Source organism: Typopeltis vanoorti, chromosome 5, assembly GCF_054136105.1.
Source record: "Typopeltis vanoorti isolate ZY-2024b chromosome 5, IOZ_Tvanoo_1.0, whole genome shotgun sequence".
Taxonomy (NCBI): Eukaryota; Metazoa; Arthropoda; class Arachnida; order Uropygi; family Thelyphonidae; genus Typopeltis; species Typopeltis vanoorti.
Window position 1 is genome coordinate 80477741 of NC_143553.1, and position 17669 is coordinate 80495409.

The 17669-nt window shown below is 35.1% G+C and overlaps 1 protein-coding gene across 1 annotated transcript in view; it reads right to left on the reverse strand.

The window, feature by feature from the left end:
- Positions 1-379: 379 nt before the first annotated feature.
- The window catches only part of LOC150106591 (WD repeat-containing protein 82-like), a 228974-nt gene continuing 211684 nt past the window's right edge, over positions 380-17669 (reverse strand). The window contains exons 8-9 of the mRNA XM_090392561.1: positions 17276-17418; positions 380-1064 (exon numbers count right to left, since the gene is read on the reverse strand). Coding sequence (XP_090248687.1) covers positions 1029-1064; positions 17276-17418 — 179 coding nt within the window. The 3' untranslated portion in view covers positions 380-1028. The remainder of the gene's footprint in view (positions 1065-17275; positions 17419-17669) is intronic.

The window sequence follows — 17669 nt, forward strand, 5'->3', positions numbered from 1 at the left end:
CTCCTATTTTATTTAAGTGTCACATAAAAATCTAAATAATACGACACTACATAAAGCCAAACTTAAGCTATGAAAAATATAATACAAAAAATACATCAATTTCTAATATGACAGTGTTATTATACAATGGTCATAAAGCTGCAGCTGACATGTTCATGCTTTAAGAATATAAATATCACCAGAGGAAAAAAAAAAGCAACTACAATACTTAACTATTATTATAATGTGTTTTGTGGAATAAATATATATGGTTGCTGACAATACAACAAAGAATACACACTAATTTCAAAAATAAACACTAAAATCTATAATGCTGGACATTAAACAGACACTAAAATTAACAGTGTGGGAAGTAAAATATTTAAATGTGAATCATACAGTTAGTAAAGCATTTTATTTACAGTTTGTGATACCCTTCCATTCAACAAGTAAGTGCTATTTACTGGTTGAGTAAAATACAAATTCCAAAAAAATTAATTCTAAATAAACTATAAGAACAAACTTCAGAACTGTTTGTAAGAACGTTTTTCAACACAGCTGAACTAGGACATATCACAGTCAGATATATTGAAAATGTACATATTGTTAGTGTCAGAAATTAATGAAAATGTCTACTTAAAAAATTAAAGATTTACAAATTTATATAAAACTATGCAATTACTACAGAAATAAAAATATTCCTCAAACATATATATGAAAATATCTGCACTTTCCATAACAGAGGTGGCACATTCATAATACGCTACATAACCTGATAAGAACATAAAAGCTCATTCTGGGAAAATAAAAATCTTATTTCCCACACTGTTAAGAAAAAAAAAAGTAATGACTGTCATCCAATGTCTCCTGAGCCACACAAAGTAATGACCCTGTAAACTACACATTAAAGCCCTTTAGGATGATATCACAGATTTGGATAGACTTTTTATTTTTTTTTTTTCACCCGTCAAAGTCTGATTTCTTGGTCATAGTTAAATTCTTCAAGTTTCTTCAAACCCGTCAACAAGGCAAGGCACTAGTATATTACCTCACAGCCCATCATCAATTGACGGCAACCAGAAGGCCTAGATAAAGAGAAGGGAACAATGTCAGTTATATCACTATTCTGATTTCAATATGAATAATTAGACACAAAACATAGATCTGGCAAAGAATGAATAATATTTTCAGGTGGTGTTGTACTAGCCTGAAATCCATTTCTTTCATGCATTTCAAGAAAGTAAAAGATCAGTTTCTGTTTTTATTTCAGCACATAGGAAAGGAAAAAAAAACTGCATGTAAAGAATTTTATAACGTAAGTATTTCGATTATAAAATTAATCACAGTCAGCAGCCATGTATAAAAGGAAAGTCACGTACTCTGAAAGTATACAACAGGAGAAATTGTTCATGCAGGAATTCAGTTCAGAAGTAAATAAAGTAAATCTTTACTGTTATGGGTGTTGCATCTGTTTGAATCATCAGGGTCCTTAATTCAGCAAAAAGAAAAGTGCAATGCAAGAGACAGGAGATCAAAAAATTACCTCTCTCTACTTTCACATGCGTAAATTTAAAAAATAGCTTTTTGAGAAATACACATATTGCATTTAATCATAATAAAAGTGCTATTGACCCTGCTATGGCTTTCTTAGTCACTTGATTACTTACCCTGTCACCATTCTTACTGATTATTAATATTAATGTAATTATTTTTCACTTGGTTAGACTATAAATTATATCATCATCATCATCATCATCAAATTTCTGCCATGTACCCTCAAGGGGTGTACAGGATATGATAGTACTACATGAAAAAAATTACATCATTACTAACTTCGTATCTACAATTTTCCTCCAAATCAGTCTGTTACTTGTCAAGGCTTCAACATTATCAGATCTTATATTTCTATCACCTAAGGCACTTTGTACCGTATCAATCCACCTATATCTTGGTCTTCTTCTGGGTCGTTTTGCTGCCAACCTGGCAGAGAACACTTGTTTTGCTAATCTTTCCTTGCCCATTCTGTTTAAGTGACCATAGGACCTGAGATTAGCTCTGCTAATGCATTCCTGGGTGTTGACAATGTCAAGTTCTTTCCTAATATCCTCGTTTTTAATATGATATTGCCATTGATGCCATCTGTTTACGCCTTTAATCTTTCTCAGGACTCTCATATCTGCAGTATCTAGTCTTTGGTCAAGTGTTTTACTTCTGACCCAGCTCTCAGATCCATAAGTTAAAACTGGTTTGAACACTGTCTTGTATACAGCTAATTTAGTGTTCCGACTAATTTCTCTCTTATTCCATATGAATTTATTAAATTGACTTCCCACCATACCAGCTTTGCTGATTCTATCGTCTATTTCTATATTTAATTTACCATCTTCAGTAAAAATCGTGCCTAAGTAGCTGAAATGTTTCGCTTGTTCAACAGGTTCTCTATTCACAACACAGTTGACATTTTCAATGATTCTGCCTATTTTCATCGTCTTTGTCTTTTTATTGCTGACCTTCATACCATATCTATTACAACAACTATTCAATTTAGTCAGAGAATCTTGCAGACTTGTAGCGGATTTATTTAGAAATATAACATCATCCGCATAAAGCAAAGAGCTGACATTAACATCTCCAATTTTGCTATCATGTTTAATACCACTTTCCTTCATAATGTGATCCATATAGATAATGAATAACAGAGGGGATAATGTACATCCTTGTCTCACACCAGATTTAACATTAAACCATCTTCCTGTACTTCCTTCAATTTTAACTGCTGACTTACAACTCAAATACAGACTAAGTATTGCTTGATATAATGCCCCATTGACACCATATAACTGTAGTGTATTGAATAGCTTCTCTCTTGGCACCTTATCATATGCCTTTTCCAGATCTACAAAATTCAAATATCGATCTTTGTTATATTCCCATGCTTTCTCGACTATTTGTCGTAAAGTGAAGATCTGATCCTGACAGCCTCTGTTTGGCCTGAATCCAGCTTGTTCTTCACCAAGCTTTTCTTCCACAATTCTTCTCAACCGTTCCTCAAGTATACTTGCATAAATCTTGCCAGGAACACTCATTAGGGAAATACCTCTGTAATTCTCACATTCAGTTTTATTTCCTTTTTTATATATGGGTACTATGAGAGCTCTTCTCCAATCATCAGGAATTCGTCCCTCTGTCCAGGCTTTCTGAACTATGCAGTGCAGCCACTGTAAGACTCTTATACCACCATACTTCAGCATTTCTGGTCGAATATCATCTACTCCTGCTGCCTTTCCACATTTCAAGCCTTTGATGGCTTTTTCTACTTCAAGTATGGATATGTATTCCTGACTGCATGCCTGGTCAGTGTTTTTTATCGCTGTGCTGTCATCACTGCTTGTTTCATTTAGCAGTTTTTCAAAGTAATTACTCCATACTTCAAGGATATCTTTTTCTCCTGTTTTCATGTCACCTTTATCATCTCTAACTCCTTTTACAGCTCTCTTTCCTCCATTCCTAAGCTTCTTCAACAACCTCCAGAATATTTTGCCACCTTCTTGATATTTATTTTCCATATTCTTGCCAAAGTCCTCCCATGACTTTTGTTTTTAGCATTAACAAGCTGACTTATTTGACAGGAACTTTTGATACGCTTTCTTCTTTTCCTTCACTGCCTCTTTAACTTCCTGTGTCCACCAGGGAGTTCTGATTTTTTTATCTTTGCAGACAACCTCACCACATGCCTCTCTGGCAGAATCGATCAATGCTTCCTTCATAGTTTGCCACTGAATCTCCAAGGTTTGATTCCTGTTCTCAAACTCTTTCATTTTTTCTTCAATAATCTTTGTGTATTTTAGTCTACAGTTCACATCTGATAGCTGCTCAACTTTTATTCACTTTAAAACTTTCTTACATGTTATTCTTTTCAATATGAAATTCAATTTTATCCTTTTAAGACTAAATAGTGATCACTTCCAATTTCAAATCCTCTGTACACTCTGGTGTCCTGCACCAGTGAGAAAACATCACTATCAACAATAACATAGTCAATGAGACTTTTCTTATTCCTAGCCTCTTCTCTCCATGTGAATTTGTGCACATTTTTATGTTGGAACATGGTGTTAGTAATAACCAATCCATGTCCTGAGCAGAAATCCAACAGATATTTGCCATTATTATTAGGTTTGCTCTTTTCTCCAAATTTTCCCAAAATATTTTTGTATGTCTCACAATCATTTCCTACTCTGCTATTTAGATCCCCAACAAGGACCAACTTTTCCTTTTTCATTGTGTCAGTTGCTTTTTCTAAAGCCTCAAAAAATTCCTCCACTTCTACCTTAGTAGAACCTTCTGTGGGACCATAGACACAAATAAGTCTCATTGTCCAGTTCCCCATTCTCATATTTGCCCACATTACTCTACTTGAGACTGACTGCCATTCAAGAAGATTAGCCTCGTATTTTGTGTTGAATACTATGGCTACTCCTTCTTTTCCTCAATTGTCATTGCCTGAATATAACATTTTGTATTTATTGCTCAGAAAGATCTCACCAATTTTTGCCTTTTTTGTTTCAGTCACCCCTATTATGTCGATCTGGTACTTATCTAATTCCTCAGCTAGTCCATTTCTTTGCCATTCAGGCTTCTTATGTTGATAGTACCGATCTTTAACTCTGGTGATGTTGAGTTGGGGTTTGTTTTACGATTTGTTCCAGTAGCTGACTTTTCGCTGTTCGCCCTGGTTCCCTGGCAAAAACAACGGGGACCTTGTTTAACCGGGCGACGCCCCAGCTGGCATGAAATTTTGTCATGTTGTACCATCATTTTTTATTTTGGTTTAACCAATAAGAATACAATTTGGTCGGCTAAATCCCAAATTGCCAGCCCATCCTCGTTCGTTCAGTATCCAGGTAGATACCCAACAGGGTGCACCACGAGAAGGTGAGGATTGGACATTAGGTCAGAAGCCCTGGTCGGTTCTCCGCATTCCTTTAAAGTCTATGTGGAGGTCTCCTCTCAGTTATACAGCTTTGACCCTTAAGCACCCCTATAAATTGTATATTTAGTTTAATCCTTTATCCAAGTGTAAGCAAACAAAGTTTGCACCTGAAGTATCTCCAGGACTGGGGCAACTATTGTCAAAGTTGGACTGAGTTCTCATCTGAGTTGGACTGAGTATTTGAGATTGGAATGGTTGACTCACTGATATTTATATCAAAGGACAATAGAAGAAAGGACCTACTTGAGATTGGAGTTAGTAAGATTATGATCACTTTCTGGCTGGACTGCCTTATAAATAGTGAATAGCAATACTATACTTTAAGTCTTATAATCTGCCATGTTTCAGAAATATCAGTTGTCCATATGGAATTCCAATCACTTATCATAGATCATATTATAATTTTCTTTAATTTCTTATTTTACCATAATCAACTTTCAAAATACAACTGATTATTTACTAAACAATTTGAGTCATAGAAAGTATTTAACTTGGTAACAAAATAAATTATACTTGATAAGAAATTATATTTGTGCTTAATACTTTATCTAAGTGTAAGTAAACAAAGTTTGAAAATAAAGTATCATCATGACTTGAATTGTGGTTTATTAACACTTGGCTATAATTTATACCTTAATTATGTCTATTTGAAAGTAGCCTTGGAGAAGATAATTTAGGATTGCTTCATAAAATATTAAGTTTGCTATGCTGTTATACAAATCCAGAGAGGAGCAATGTGGATTTCATGTTCAGGAAACTTTAAATAGATTGTCATTTATGAAGAGGAGAAAGAGCACTGCCACAAGTACAGATCCCTGGAGTATTCTAGCATTGGTGGGGAAATCTGAAGAAAGGAAGCCATGAACCACGACATGCAGTGTCGTGGTTCATGGATACCAGTTTTCTCCAGAGAGAAAACTGGTATCCACTCTAGTCCAAAAGGTAGATGGTAGACCACAAGCTATCACTTTGGTAAGTAGCTTTTTGTGCTAGAACCAATAATGCCAGGAAAATGTCTAAAGCAACAATATGGGTGTACTGGCCAAGTTGACCTGTGGATCAAGTGTGACAAAGTCCTAATTGGTGGGCTTCCAGGTAATGACAGTTGATTGTCAGGGCTCAACAAATATACTCGTCCATGGTGAGTAGTGAAGACTGGACAAAAATCTTTTTCAATCAATAAAACATAACTTTCTAAAATATCTTCTTAACTTGTTGACTTTCACCATTTTCAATGAAACTGAGGTAGGTGTAATTGGATGATTGTTTGATAGCTGGCTTTTATCTTCTTTTTTGAGTTGGATTGAATATAGATTTCAATGCTGTAGAACAGATGACAAATAAGCATGAAAGACTGTAAAGATGATATAGGATGGGCATAAATTCTGTAGCATAGTTTTAAGCATAACTGGGGATAACATCAAGACCAGCAGAGTTACTGGGACTGGAATTGACTGGTCTATTCAGTGAATAGATAAGCACGAAATAAGCAGTTCTTGTTAAAGTGGGGGTTAATTCATAATGGCTACCTTACACAGGAATTGAAGGACAAAAATGATACTAGTGTAAAAATAATCATAATTTAAAATTCTGAATATTTTTACGAATTGTTTATGTTAAAATGTTTATTAGTTTTGTTTTCATAACACGCATTGTCGGCACTTGCGATGTGCCCGTTATGGAAATTGTTTTGTCAAAAGTGATATGTAAAGAAATTAAAAAATTTGATGTACTTACTAGATTTGATATTTGTATTACTTAGAGGAATTTTATTGTAATTTAAAATATTAAGTTTTGTGTTTTTATGAAGACATTCTCTCTCTCTCGTCGCTAACAGAGACAACGTGTCAGCCATTATTTATACCTAATTTCTTGCTTACCAATTTCACAGAGTGGTGTGCATGCTCACCGAGAAGTTTGATGTGTGATTGACAGCTGACAAGTTCGGTATCGAAGCAACGAGAGAGTAAACAAGAGAGCGTTCGGAAGGAATTTAGAACACAGGCTGGCAGATATTTAGGTTCGGAGGAACTTAAGTTTTTTATGTGACAGTCAGAGGAAAATTAATAGTATATTCCGAAAAAGGAATCGTGGAACTAATAAGTTTTAATGTGGAATAAGTATGTGGATAAATAAAAGAAAATATTGCTATATGCATTTTAAACAGAATATTGGAGGAAACACTAATTGAAAGATTTATAGTATATTCCGAAAAGGGAATCGTAGAACTGTAAGTTTTTTTTTTTAATTGGAAGAATAAGACTGTCAATAAGCATTTAGTGAATAAAAGAAGAATTTACTATTTACGTTCTAAAGGAATGTTCGAGAAAACTCTGATAAGAAGTTTCATCTGTATTAAGGACGCTGGATCTGACTATTATTTCTACTGAAGAAAAGAGACAGAATTAAGTCAGGAAGATTTTATGTGTGCTACATGAGTGATGAAAAAGGATCCTGTGTAAATGAAGAATAGAGTTATATATCTTCAGAAAAGGGCCTGGACACAGAGAGAAATAGGCTATGAACATTTTGTCATTTTGAAAACAAAGTGTTTAGTCTTAAGTGTAAGTTTATTTTAAAAAGGCCTTGGATCCAATTAATTTTGTAGTTAGTTATGTAATATTTGAAGTGTATATATATTGTTTTGTTTATATAAAATGTGTTTATTTTGTATTTTGGTCTTGAGTCAGTGATTATTTGGATTCTGAAAGAAAGAGTTAAGATCAGTGCACCAATTGGAGTGAACCCTGGTGCATATAATAATATATAGGTACACTCGGAAATAAATTAAAAATAATTATTAGAAACAGAGATCATCTCTATGACAGGATTAATATTATGATAATATCTATGAATATCCTCTATATAAAAATCCACCAATTATTAACACTAGGAAGCCAGCTGTTGTAACATCATCCTTGGATGATGTTACAACAGCACCATCTGGATGTGAGAGAGTTAGAAAGATGAACTGGCAGTGGTTGTTTCCAGTGCCTAAGCAAGAAAACTGAAGCACAATTGTCATTTGAGCAGTAGGCAAGTTTTCTACAGGCAGACTTGTTAGAGTCTGATTTGAATTTCCTGATGATAATGGTCTGGACTTCTGGGGATGAAGGCCTTCATTATGGCAAGAATTATTTCAGTTATTCAGTAGGAGATGTTTGGATCAGAAGAGCAAAACAGTAGTTAGTCCAAGGAAAGGAACAACAGAAATCATGCAAGCCATCCCATTTGGAACTACTCTAGTGCCAATGGACATAACACTGATAGCAGCTGGGTGAAAGAAGTGCTACAGGAAAGGAGACTTAGAATTAGTAATGATAAACATCACTACATCACTTCCAGCTTGATCACAGTGGAACTAGAGAAGGAAACCATTCTTAGTTGTGAATGCAGAAGTTCATATGGAAAATTATTTCAATGAGTTTAAGAACTGTAATTATTTATTTATTATTAATACCTGGCCCACAAAAAAAGGGTCACATGACCAAAGACCTTACCCACACTCAGCAAAGTGTGTAGGTATGGGAGTGAGAGAGGCTGTTCCAAAGATCAGAGGTAGATGGATGAGAAATTGGCTCATGGTACTCATGATTACCATGAGATTACCACTAATCAAACACTAGAAACTATCAAAATTATGAGAATAAATAGATGGCATCAATGACAGAACCATATCAAAAATGAGGATATTTGAGGAAGAAAGTTGACATCATTATCATTCAAGAGTGTCTCAGAAGAAGTTAGCAAAAATAAGTGATTTTTGGCAGGATGGTAGGGGAAAAAAAACCAAGATCTATACAGATTGATGCAGTAAGAAGAGGCGTAGAAGATGGAAATATAAAAGGAAAGCAGGAATAGAAGGAATAGATACATTTGATCAGAAATGCTCAAATATTGATGAATAAAAAATTTCCAAGTGGACACAGTGCATAATTCAGACCTAGTTGGGTTCAAATGCCAGATGACTGGAGTAAAGCATTAAATAGTAACGTCTATTAAAAAGGGAAAAGAAAGTAATGTAAGTATTACAGAAGGTTTTCCCTACTGAGTAGTACAATGATTTATGCAAGCATAATTGAGAGGAATAGAGAGCTGCAAGGTGTCCAACTGTGTCATGCACACTGCAGTCAAGAGTATATATACAAAAGAACATGCAGGTAGATTATTATGTCTATACACGAATGCTAGGAGAATCAGAAACAAAGAGGTAGAGTTTGTTACCTTGGTCAATATGTTGGGACCTCAGATTGTAGGCATTAGTGATACCTGGCTATCAGAATCAGACATACTAACTGATATTCAGTGTAAAGGGTACAGTATTTTTAGGAAGGATAGACAGTAGAAGAGGGGGCATGATATCAGATGACAACAAAGTCAGTGTTGAGACCTATGATTGCAGTACTAGTAAGTGTTTCATGTGGCAGTGAATTTGAAGCCATCTGGTGTGAGGTAGAATATAACTAGATCAATTACATAGTGAAGTGTTGTTACTAGCAACCGATCCACCAGGATCGGTTACTAGTAATGAAGAAATGCATCACCAAATAGAGACAAATGGATGCCAAAAGAGTAATCATAATGGGAATAGGAAAAGATTGCTGAACTACGAAGTAGGAAATTATGACAAACTGAGGAATATACTGAGTTCAGCGGAATGGTATCAGTTGCTAGATGGGAAGAATATTGACCAGTGCATGGGAAGCATTTAAAAAATACTTAAATGATGCAATATCAGAATGTGTCCCAAGAGTTAGAAGAATGAATAGCATAGGAGTTAAATGGATGTATAATCTTATTAAGCAAGAGATTTGTAAGAAACAGATGATGTGGAAGGAATACCATGTGTATAAGGATGACATCCATTATGAAAATGATAAGCAGCAGGCTAGAATAGTTACAACTGTTGTACGGAAAGTTAAGTCTGAGAATGAAAAGAAACTAACTCTGCAAGCTAAAGACGACCCACAAGAATTCTATTAATATGCTGCTAGTAAAAAAAAACAACGAATATGAAAGAATAACTCTTCTGAATGCAGATGGTGTTAGGGTGACAGATGTAGAAGAGGTTCTTCAACTAATGAGTGCTCATTTTGCTAAAAGCTATCAACCTGGGGGAATGCAACATTGTGGTCATCACTGCTCCCGCTTCACTACATGAAGAAACTCAGGTGTATGAAGAGGAGAAGTATTAGAGCTGTTGCAAAAACTGAATAACAATTCAACAATAGAGACTGATGGGATATCCGCACGTGTGCTAAAAGAGTGTTCAGCTGAACTGGCCATTTGTTTGACCAAGCTATATAATTTGAGTCTCAGACCACGGAAGATTCCACAGGAATGGAAAGAAAGTACATCTAAACCTCTTTTTACACGATAGATACGTTCCTAAAAATATTCTCTTGAAGATACTTAGGAATGGAGGAAAGAGAGCTGTAAAAGGAGTTAGAGATGATAAAGGTGACATGAAAACAGGAGAAAAAGATATCCTTGAAGTATGGAGTAATTACTTTGAAAAACTGCTAAATGAAACAAGCAGTGATGACAGCACAGCGATAAAAAACACTGACCAGGCATGCAGTCAGGAATACATATCCATACTTGAAGTAGAAAAAGCCATCAAAGGCTTAAAATGTGGAAAGGCAGCAGGAATAGATGATATTCGACCAGAAATGCTGAAGTATGGTGGTATAAAAGTCTTACAGTGGCTGCACTGCATAGTTCAGAAAGCCTGGACAGAGGGACGAATTCCTGATGATTGGAGTAGAGCTCTCGTAGTACCCATATATAAAAAGGGAAATAAAACTAAATGTGAGAATTACAGAGGTATTTCCCTACTGAGTGTTCCTGGCAAGATCTATGCAAGTATACTTGAGAAACGGATGAGAAGAATTGTGGAAGAAAAGCTTGGTGAAGAACAAGCTGGATTCAGGCCAAACAGAGGCTGTCAGGATTAGATCTTCATTTTAAGACAAATAGTCGAGAAAGCATGGGAATACAACAAAGATCTGTATTTAAGTTTTGTCGATTTGGAAAAGGCATATGACAAGGTGCCAAGAGAGAAGCTATTCAATACGCTGCAGTTATATGGTGTCAATGGGGCATTATATCAAGCAATACTCAGTCTTTATTTGAGTTGTAAGTCAGCAGTTAGAATTGAAGGAAGTACAGGAAGATGGTTTAATGTTAAATCTGGTGTGAGACAAGGATGTACATTATCCCCTCTGTTATTCATTATCTATGTGGATCACATTATGAAGGAATGTGGTATTAAACCTGATATCAAAATTGGAGATGTTAATGTCAGCTCTTTGCTTTATGCGGATGATGTTATACTTCTAAATAAATCCGCTACAAGTCTGCAAGATTCTCTGACTAAATTGAATAGCTGTTGTAACAGATATGGTATGAAGGTCAGCAATAAAAAGACAAAGACAATGAAAATAGGAAGAATCATTGAAAATGTCAACTGTGTTGTGAATGGAGAACCTGTGGAACAAGTAAAACATTTTAGCTACTTAGGCACGATTTTTAGTGAAGATGGTAAATTAAATATAGAAATAGACAACAGAATCAGCAAAGCTGGTATGGTGGGAAGTCAATTGAATAAATTCATATGGAATAAGAAAGAAATTAGTCGGAACACTAAATTAGCTGTATAAAAGATAGTGTTCAAACCAGTTTTAACTTATGGATCTGAGAGCTGGATCAGAAGTAAAACACTTGACCAAAGACTAGAGACCGCAGATATGAGAGTCCTGAGAAAGATTAGAGGCGTGAACAGATGGCATCAATGGCATTATCATATTAAAAATGAGGATATTAGGAAAGAACTTGACATTGTCATCATCCAGGAATGCGTTAGCAGAGCTAATCTCAGGTGGTATGGTCACTTAAATAGAATGGGAGAGGAAAGATTAGCAAAACAAGTGTTTTCTGCCAGGTTGGCAGGAAAACGACCCAGAGGAAGACCAAGATATAGGTGGATTGATATGGTACAAAGTGCCTTAGACGATAGAAATATAAGATCTGATAATGTTGGAGTCTTGACAAGTAACAGACTGATTTGGAGGAAAATTGTAGATAGGAAGTTAGTAATGATGTAATTTTTTCATGTAGTACTGTCATATCCTGTACACCCCTTGAGGGTACATGGCAGGAATTTAAAGATGATGACATGGACTGGTTATTACTAACACCATGTTCCAACATAAAAATGTGCACAAATTCACATGGAGAAGAGGCAAGGAATAAGAAAAGTCTCATTGACTATGTTATTGTTGATAGTGATGTTTTCTCCCTTTTGCAGGACACCAGAGTGTACAGAGGATTTGAAATTGGAAGTGATCACTATTTAGTCTTGAGCAGGATAAAATTGAGTTTCATTTTGAAAAGAATAACGTGTAAGAAAGTTTTAAAGCGATAAAAGTAGAGCAGCTCTCAGATGCGAACTGCAGACTAAAACACACAAAGATTATTGAAGAAAAAAATGAAAGAGTTTGAGAACAGGAACCAAACTTTAGAGATTCAGTGGCAAACCTTGAAGAAAACCTTGACTGATTCAGCCAGAGATGCATGTGGTGAGGTTGTCTGCAAGGATAGAAATATCAGAACTCCTTGGTGGACACAGTAAGTTAAAGAGCAGTGAAGGAAAAGAAGAAAGCATATCAAAAGTTCCTGTCAAATAAGTCAGCTTGTGCTCTTAGAGAATACAGAGACAAATGTAAAAAAGCTAAACACTGTGTAAAACTAGCCAAACAAAAGTCATGGGAGGACTTTGGCAAAAAAAAAAATAAATAAATATCAAGAAGGTGGCAAAATATTTTGGAGGTTGTTGAAGAAGCTTAGCAATGGAGGAAAGAGAGCTGTAAAAGGAGTTAGAGATGATAAAGGTGACATGAAAACAGGAGAAAAAGATATCCTTGTTTATGGAGTAATTACTTCGAGAAATTGCAAAATGAAACAAGCAGTGATAGCACAGTGGTAACAAACACTCAACAGACATACAGTCAGGAATACATATCCATACTTGAAGTAGAAAAAGCCATCAAAGGCGCTTAAAATATGGAAAGGCAGCAGGAGTAGATGATATTCGACCAGAAATGCTGAAGTATGGTGGTATAAAAGTCTTGCAGAGGCTGCACTGCATAGTTCAGAAGGCCTGGATAGGGGACGAATTCCCGATGATTGGAGTAGAGCTCACATAGTAACCATATATAAAAAGGGAAATAAAACTGAACATGAGAATTACAGAGGTATTTCTCTAATGAGTGTTCCTGGTAAGATATATGCAAGTATACTTGAGAAACAGTTGAGAAGAATTGTAGAAGAAACGCTTGGTGAAGAACAAGCTGGATTCAGGCCAAATAGAGACTGTCAGGATCAGATCTTCACTTTACGACAAATAGTGGAGAAATCATGGGAATATAACAAAGATCCATATTTGAATTTTGTAGATCTGGAAAAGGCAAATGATAAGGTACCAAGAGAGAAGCTATTCAATACACTACAGTTATATGGTGTCAATGGGGCATTATATCAAGCAATACTTAGTCTGTATTATTTGAGTTGTAAGTCAGCAGTTAGAATTGAAGGAAGTACAGGAAGATGGTTTAATGTTAAATCTGGTGTCAGACAAGGATGTACATTATCCCCTCTGTTATTCATTATCTATATTGATCACATTATGAAGGAAAGTGGTATTAAACATGATATCAAAATTGGAGATGGTAATGTCAGCTCTTTGCTTTATGCGGACGATGTTATACTTCTAAATAAATCCACCACGAGTCTGCAAGGTTCTTTGACTAAATTAAATAACTGTTGTAATAGACATGGTATGAAGGTCAGCATTAAAAAGACAAAGACAATGAAAATAGGTAGAATTGTTGAAAATGTTAACTGTGTTTTGAATGGAGAACCGGTGGAACAAGTAAAACATTTCAGCTACTTAGCACGATTTTTAGTGAAGATGGTAAATTAAATATGGAAATAGACAACAGAATCAACAAAGTTGGTATGGTAGAAAGTCAATTGAATAAATTCATATGGAATAAGAGAGAAATTAGTTGGAACACTAAATTAGCTGTATACAAGACAGTGTTCAAACCAGTTTTAACTTATGGATCTGAGAGCTGGGTCAGAAGTAAAACACTTGACCAAAGACTAGATACTGCAGATATGAGAGTCCTGAGAAAGATCAGAGGCGTGAACAGATGGCATCAATGGCAATATCATATTAAAAACGAAGATATTAGGAAAGAACTTGACATTGTCAGCATCCAGGAATGCGTTAGCAGAGCTAATCTGGGTGGTATTGTTATTTAAACAGAATGGGTGAGGAAAGATTTTCAAAACAAGTGTTTTCTGCCAGGTTGGCAGGAAAACGACCCAGAGGAAGGTCAGATGTAGGTGGATTGATATGGTACAAAGTGCCTTAGACGACAGAAATATAAGATCTGATAATATTGGAGTCTTGACAAGTAACAGACTGATCTGGAGGAAAATTGTAGATAGGAAGTTAGTAATGATGTAAATTTTTCATGTAGTACTATCATATCCTGTATATCTCTTGAGGGTACATGGCAGGAATTTGATTATGATGGTTTTAACATCCAATCTCCTAAGCATTCGAACAAAATAGGAGTGTTATGCGATCCTTTGCTACTTTGAACCCACCAACAGTTTTTTGCATTTTTGATATGTAAGCTCTGTTTGGCATTTTTGATACCTAAGTTCTGTTTGACATTTTTTCCAGAAAAGGCCGGTTTCATCCATATTCCAAACTTGTTCATGAGTGTTTCCTCAATCCTCAATTATTTTAGTAAGTTTTTGTGAAAATGCTTTAGCAGCTGTTTCATCAGCAGAAGCCGTTTCACCTTTAATTTTTATATTATGAATGGCATGTCTTGTGCTCTTAGAGAATACAGAGACAAATGTAAAAAAGCTAAACACTGTGTAAAACTAGCCAAACAAAAGTCATGGGAGGACTTTGGCAAAAAAAAATAAATAAATAAATATCAAGAAGGTGGCAAAATAATTTGGAGGTTGTTGAAGAAGCTTAGAAATGGAGGAAAGAGTACTGTTAAAGGAGTTAGAAATAATAAAGGTGCCAGCTAACCATTGCTTGCATGAAATTCATATTTTTTCCTCGATTGAGATGAAGTATCTGGCTGCAGTTTTTTTAATCTGTTCATGAATTTTTATATCCAAGGAAACAGCTCTCTTTTTTTTTTTTTGGTCATCGGCAACATCATGTGAGGGCTGGATTAAAATCTTCGGTTAATGAAATGAAAGTGTGAAAATTACATATAGCTTACCATTTATTATTTCTTGGCAAAATTAGTAATTTTATAATGCGATTTTTATTTTGATTTCACTTAAAACATGCAAATGCAAAAAATGGGGTAACTGTGTTGTCTACTCAAACACCAAATTCAAACTGCTTTTTTATGTGCAGTCAGTTATATAATTCGGGGAATTCCCAATAAATGAAATTCGTAAGAATTTAAAATTTTTTCCAGAAAATTCCGTAATTCAAGAAAATTCTCAGAATTTTCTTGAATTATGGATTTTTTCCTAACTTAGACTTTAGGTTGGTCGCGTAAAAGTGAATAAAAATCAAGTAAAAAAAAAAATTTTTTTTTTTGATATCCCAATTCATGTAAAAAAATTCGCATAAAAAGAGGTTTAGGTGTATGGTAAACCTGTTGCACAAGGGTGGTGGCAAAGACTGATGTACCCAACTATCAACCAATCAGTATCTCAGGAGTGGTGGTGGTGAAGATTTTGGAAAAATTGGCTAGGGCTGGCATTCAGAAATGGGTTGACACTGAATCTCTACTTTGCAACGAACAGCACAGGTTTACTAAAGGAAGGTCATGTTTTAGAAACTTGTCACATTCTATAATAATGTTACCATTGCACTAAACAAGGGGAATGAATACACCATGATACTTTTGGATTTTGCTAAGGCTTTCGACAGAATACAGCATGGAAGAGGAAGACTTGCGTAAATTGGAGAATATTGGTTTGGATTATAAAATATTAGCATGGATAAGAATATGGCTGACTGACAGATATTAAAAAGTGGTATAGAGGGGATGTGAGTCTGCAAGATTTAAGGTAACTAGTGGTGTACCACAAGGATCAATCCTTGGTCCACTGTTATTTAATCTGTACATTAATGATATTGGGAGGGATTTGACAAGTGACATACAGTTATTTGCTGATGATGCAAAGATAGGTAGAGTAATTAGGAATGCTGCTGATATGCAGTACTTGTAGAATGATTTGAATAGGCTGGAATTGTGGGCATGGAAAAATGGATGTCAGTAAATGCAAAGTCATACATTCTGGTGCGATTAGATATCCAATGTTATTATATTAGTGGGATTATGCCAGAAAAAAACTGATCAGGCTAGTGATCTTGGAGTGTTAGTAGATAGCAAGTAGTGGAAGTTCAGGGTCCATGTAGCAAAGATTTCAAATATAACTCAAAAGACAATTGCAATGCTGAAACGAAATATCTTTACTTTCAAAAGTAAATATAAAGATGTTATTTTGCCTTTACAAGGCCTTCATAAGAGTGTTAAAAATGATATCAGGATTATGGAATACTGATTATGAAGACAGATTGAGAATTTGTAGACTGCAGACACTAGCAAACAGGTGATATGATTGACACTTACAAACTTATGAAAAGGTCATACAGGATTTCAGTTGATGGAATTTTTCATTTTATGCAGGGCAGGGGAAAGGACAAGAGCACATCCTTGGAAGCTAAGAATGAACGCTGCTAAGAAGGGGTTGATGGCTAAATTTTTCTCTCAGTGTGTGTTTGGAATGGATTTTCATTGTATGTTTTGTGTGCAAGCATGTGAATGAATTCAAGAATAAGTATGATAGCTGGTTCATATAATATAAGATACCTCCTCCAGGAAATTCCTGACTCCCTGGAGGTCTCTCTTAATAATAATAATAATTGAGACTGACTGACTAACTTATTTTCAACTGAAAAGTCCTGATAAAGGTTCTTTATGTCCTAGATGACATTTGAATCCATGTCTTTCCAACCCAAGGGATTCATGAAAACCGACTCAACTATGGTGGCTTTATTTCAAGAGTGAATGGTACAATGAAAAAGATGAACATTAGATCTAAGAGAAATTCAAACTGAGCAAACTTAATCATTTTTCAAATTTAACTTGACTATGTGTATCTGCTCTGCCATAAGAAAGTTTGATTGGTTGCAGTTTGAGAAAGGTGTTATTCAAACAAAAATCTGATAACAGTAATATTCCTTACCATATTTGTACAAGCAGAAACTAACATCATATATTTGGGATTGAACTGTACACATGGTATTGGACCATCATAATTACACTTTAGGACAACAGTCCTATTTCCAGTGTCTGCATTCCAAACATGTATGTTGCCATCTGTTGAGCCTGTAAAAAGAAATAATCATTAACAAAATGATATTTAATGATAGCAGGCAATAAAAATTAGTTATTTGTGTACAGGTTATTATTATTCAAGTGAAATTGAAAGGGTTCCACCTTTATAGTCATTGAGTTCCAACTCTAGAACAATTTACCCAGTCCCTAGATTAGGGTCTTTGGATTAAACAGTTAGCCTGCAGACTGCATTAATGGACAAATTTTAATGGACAAATTAATGGTTGACAAATTTTCATTGA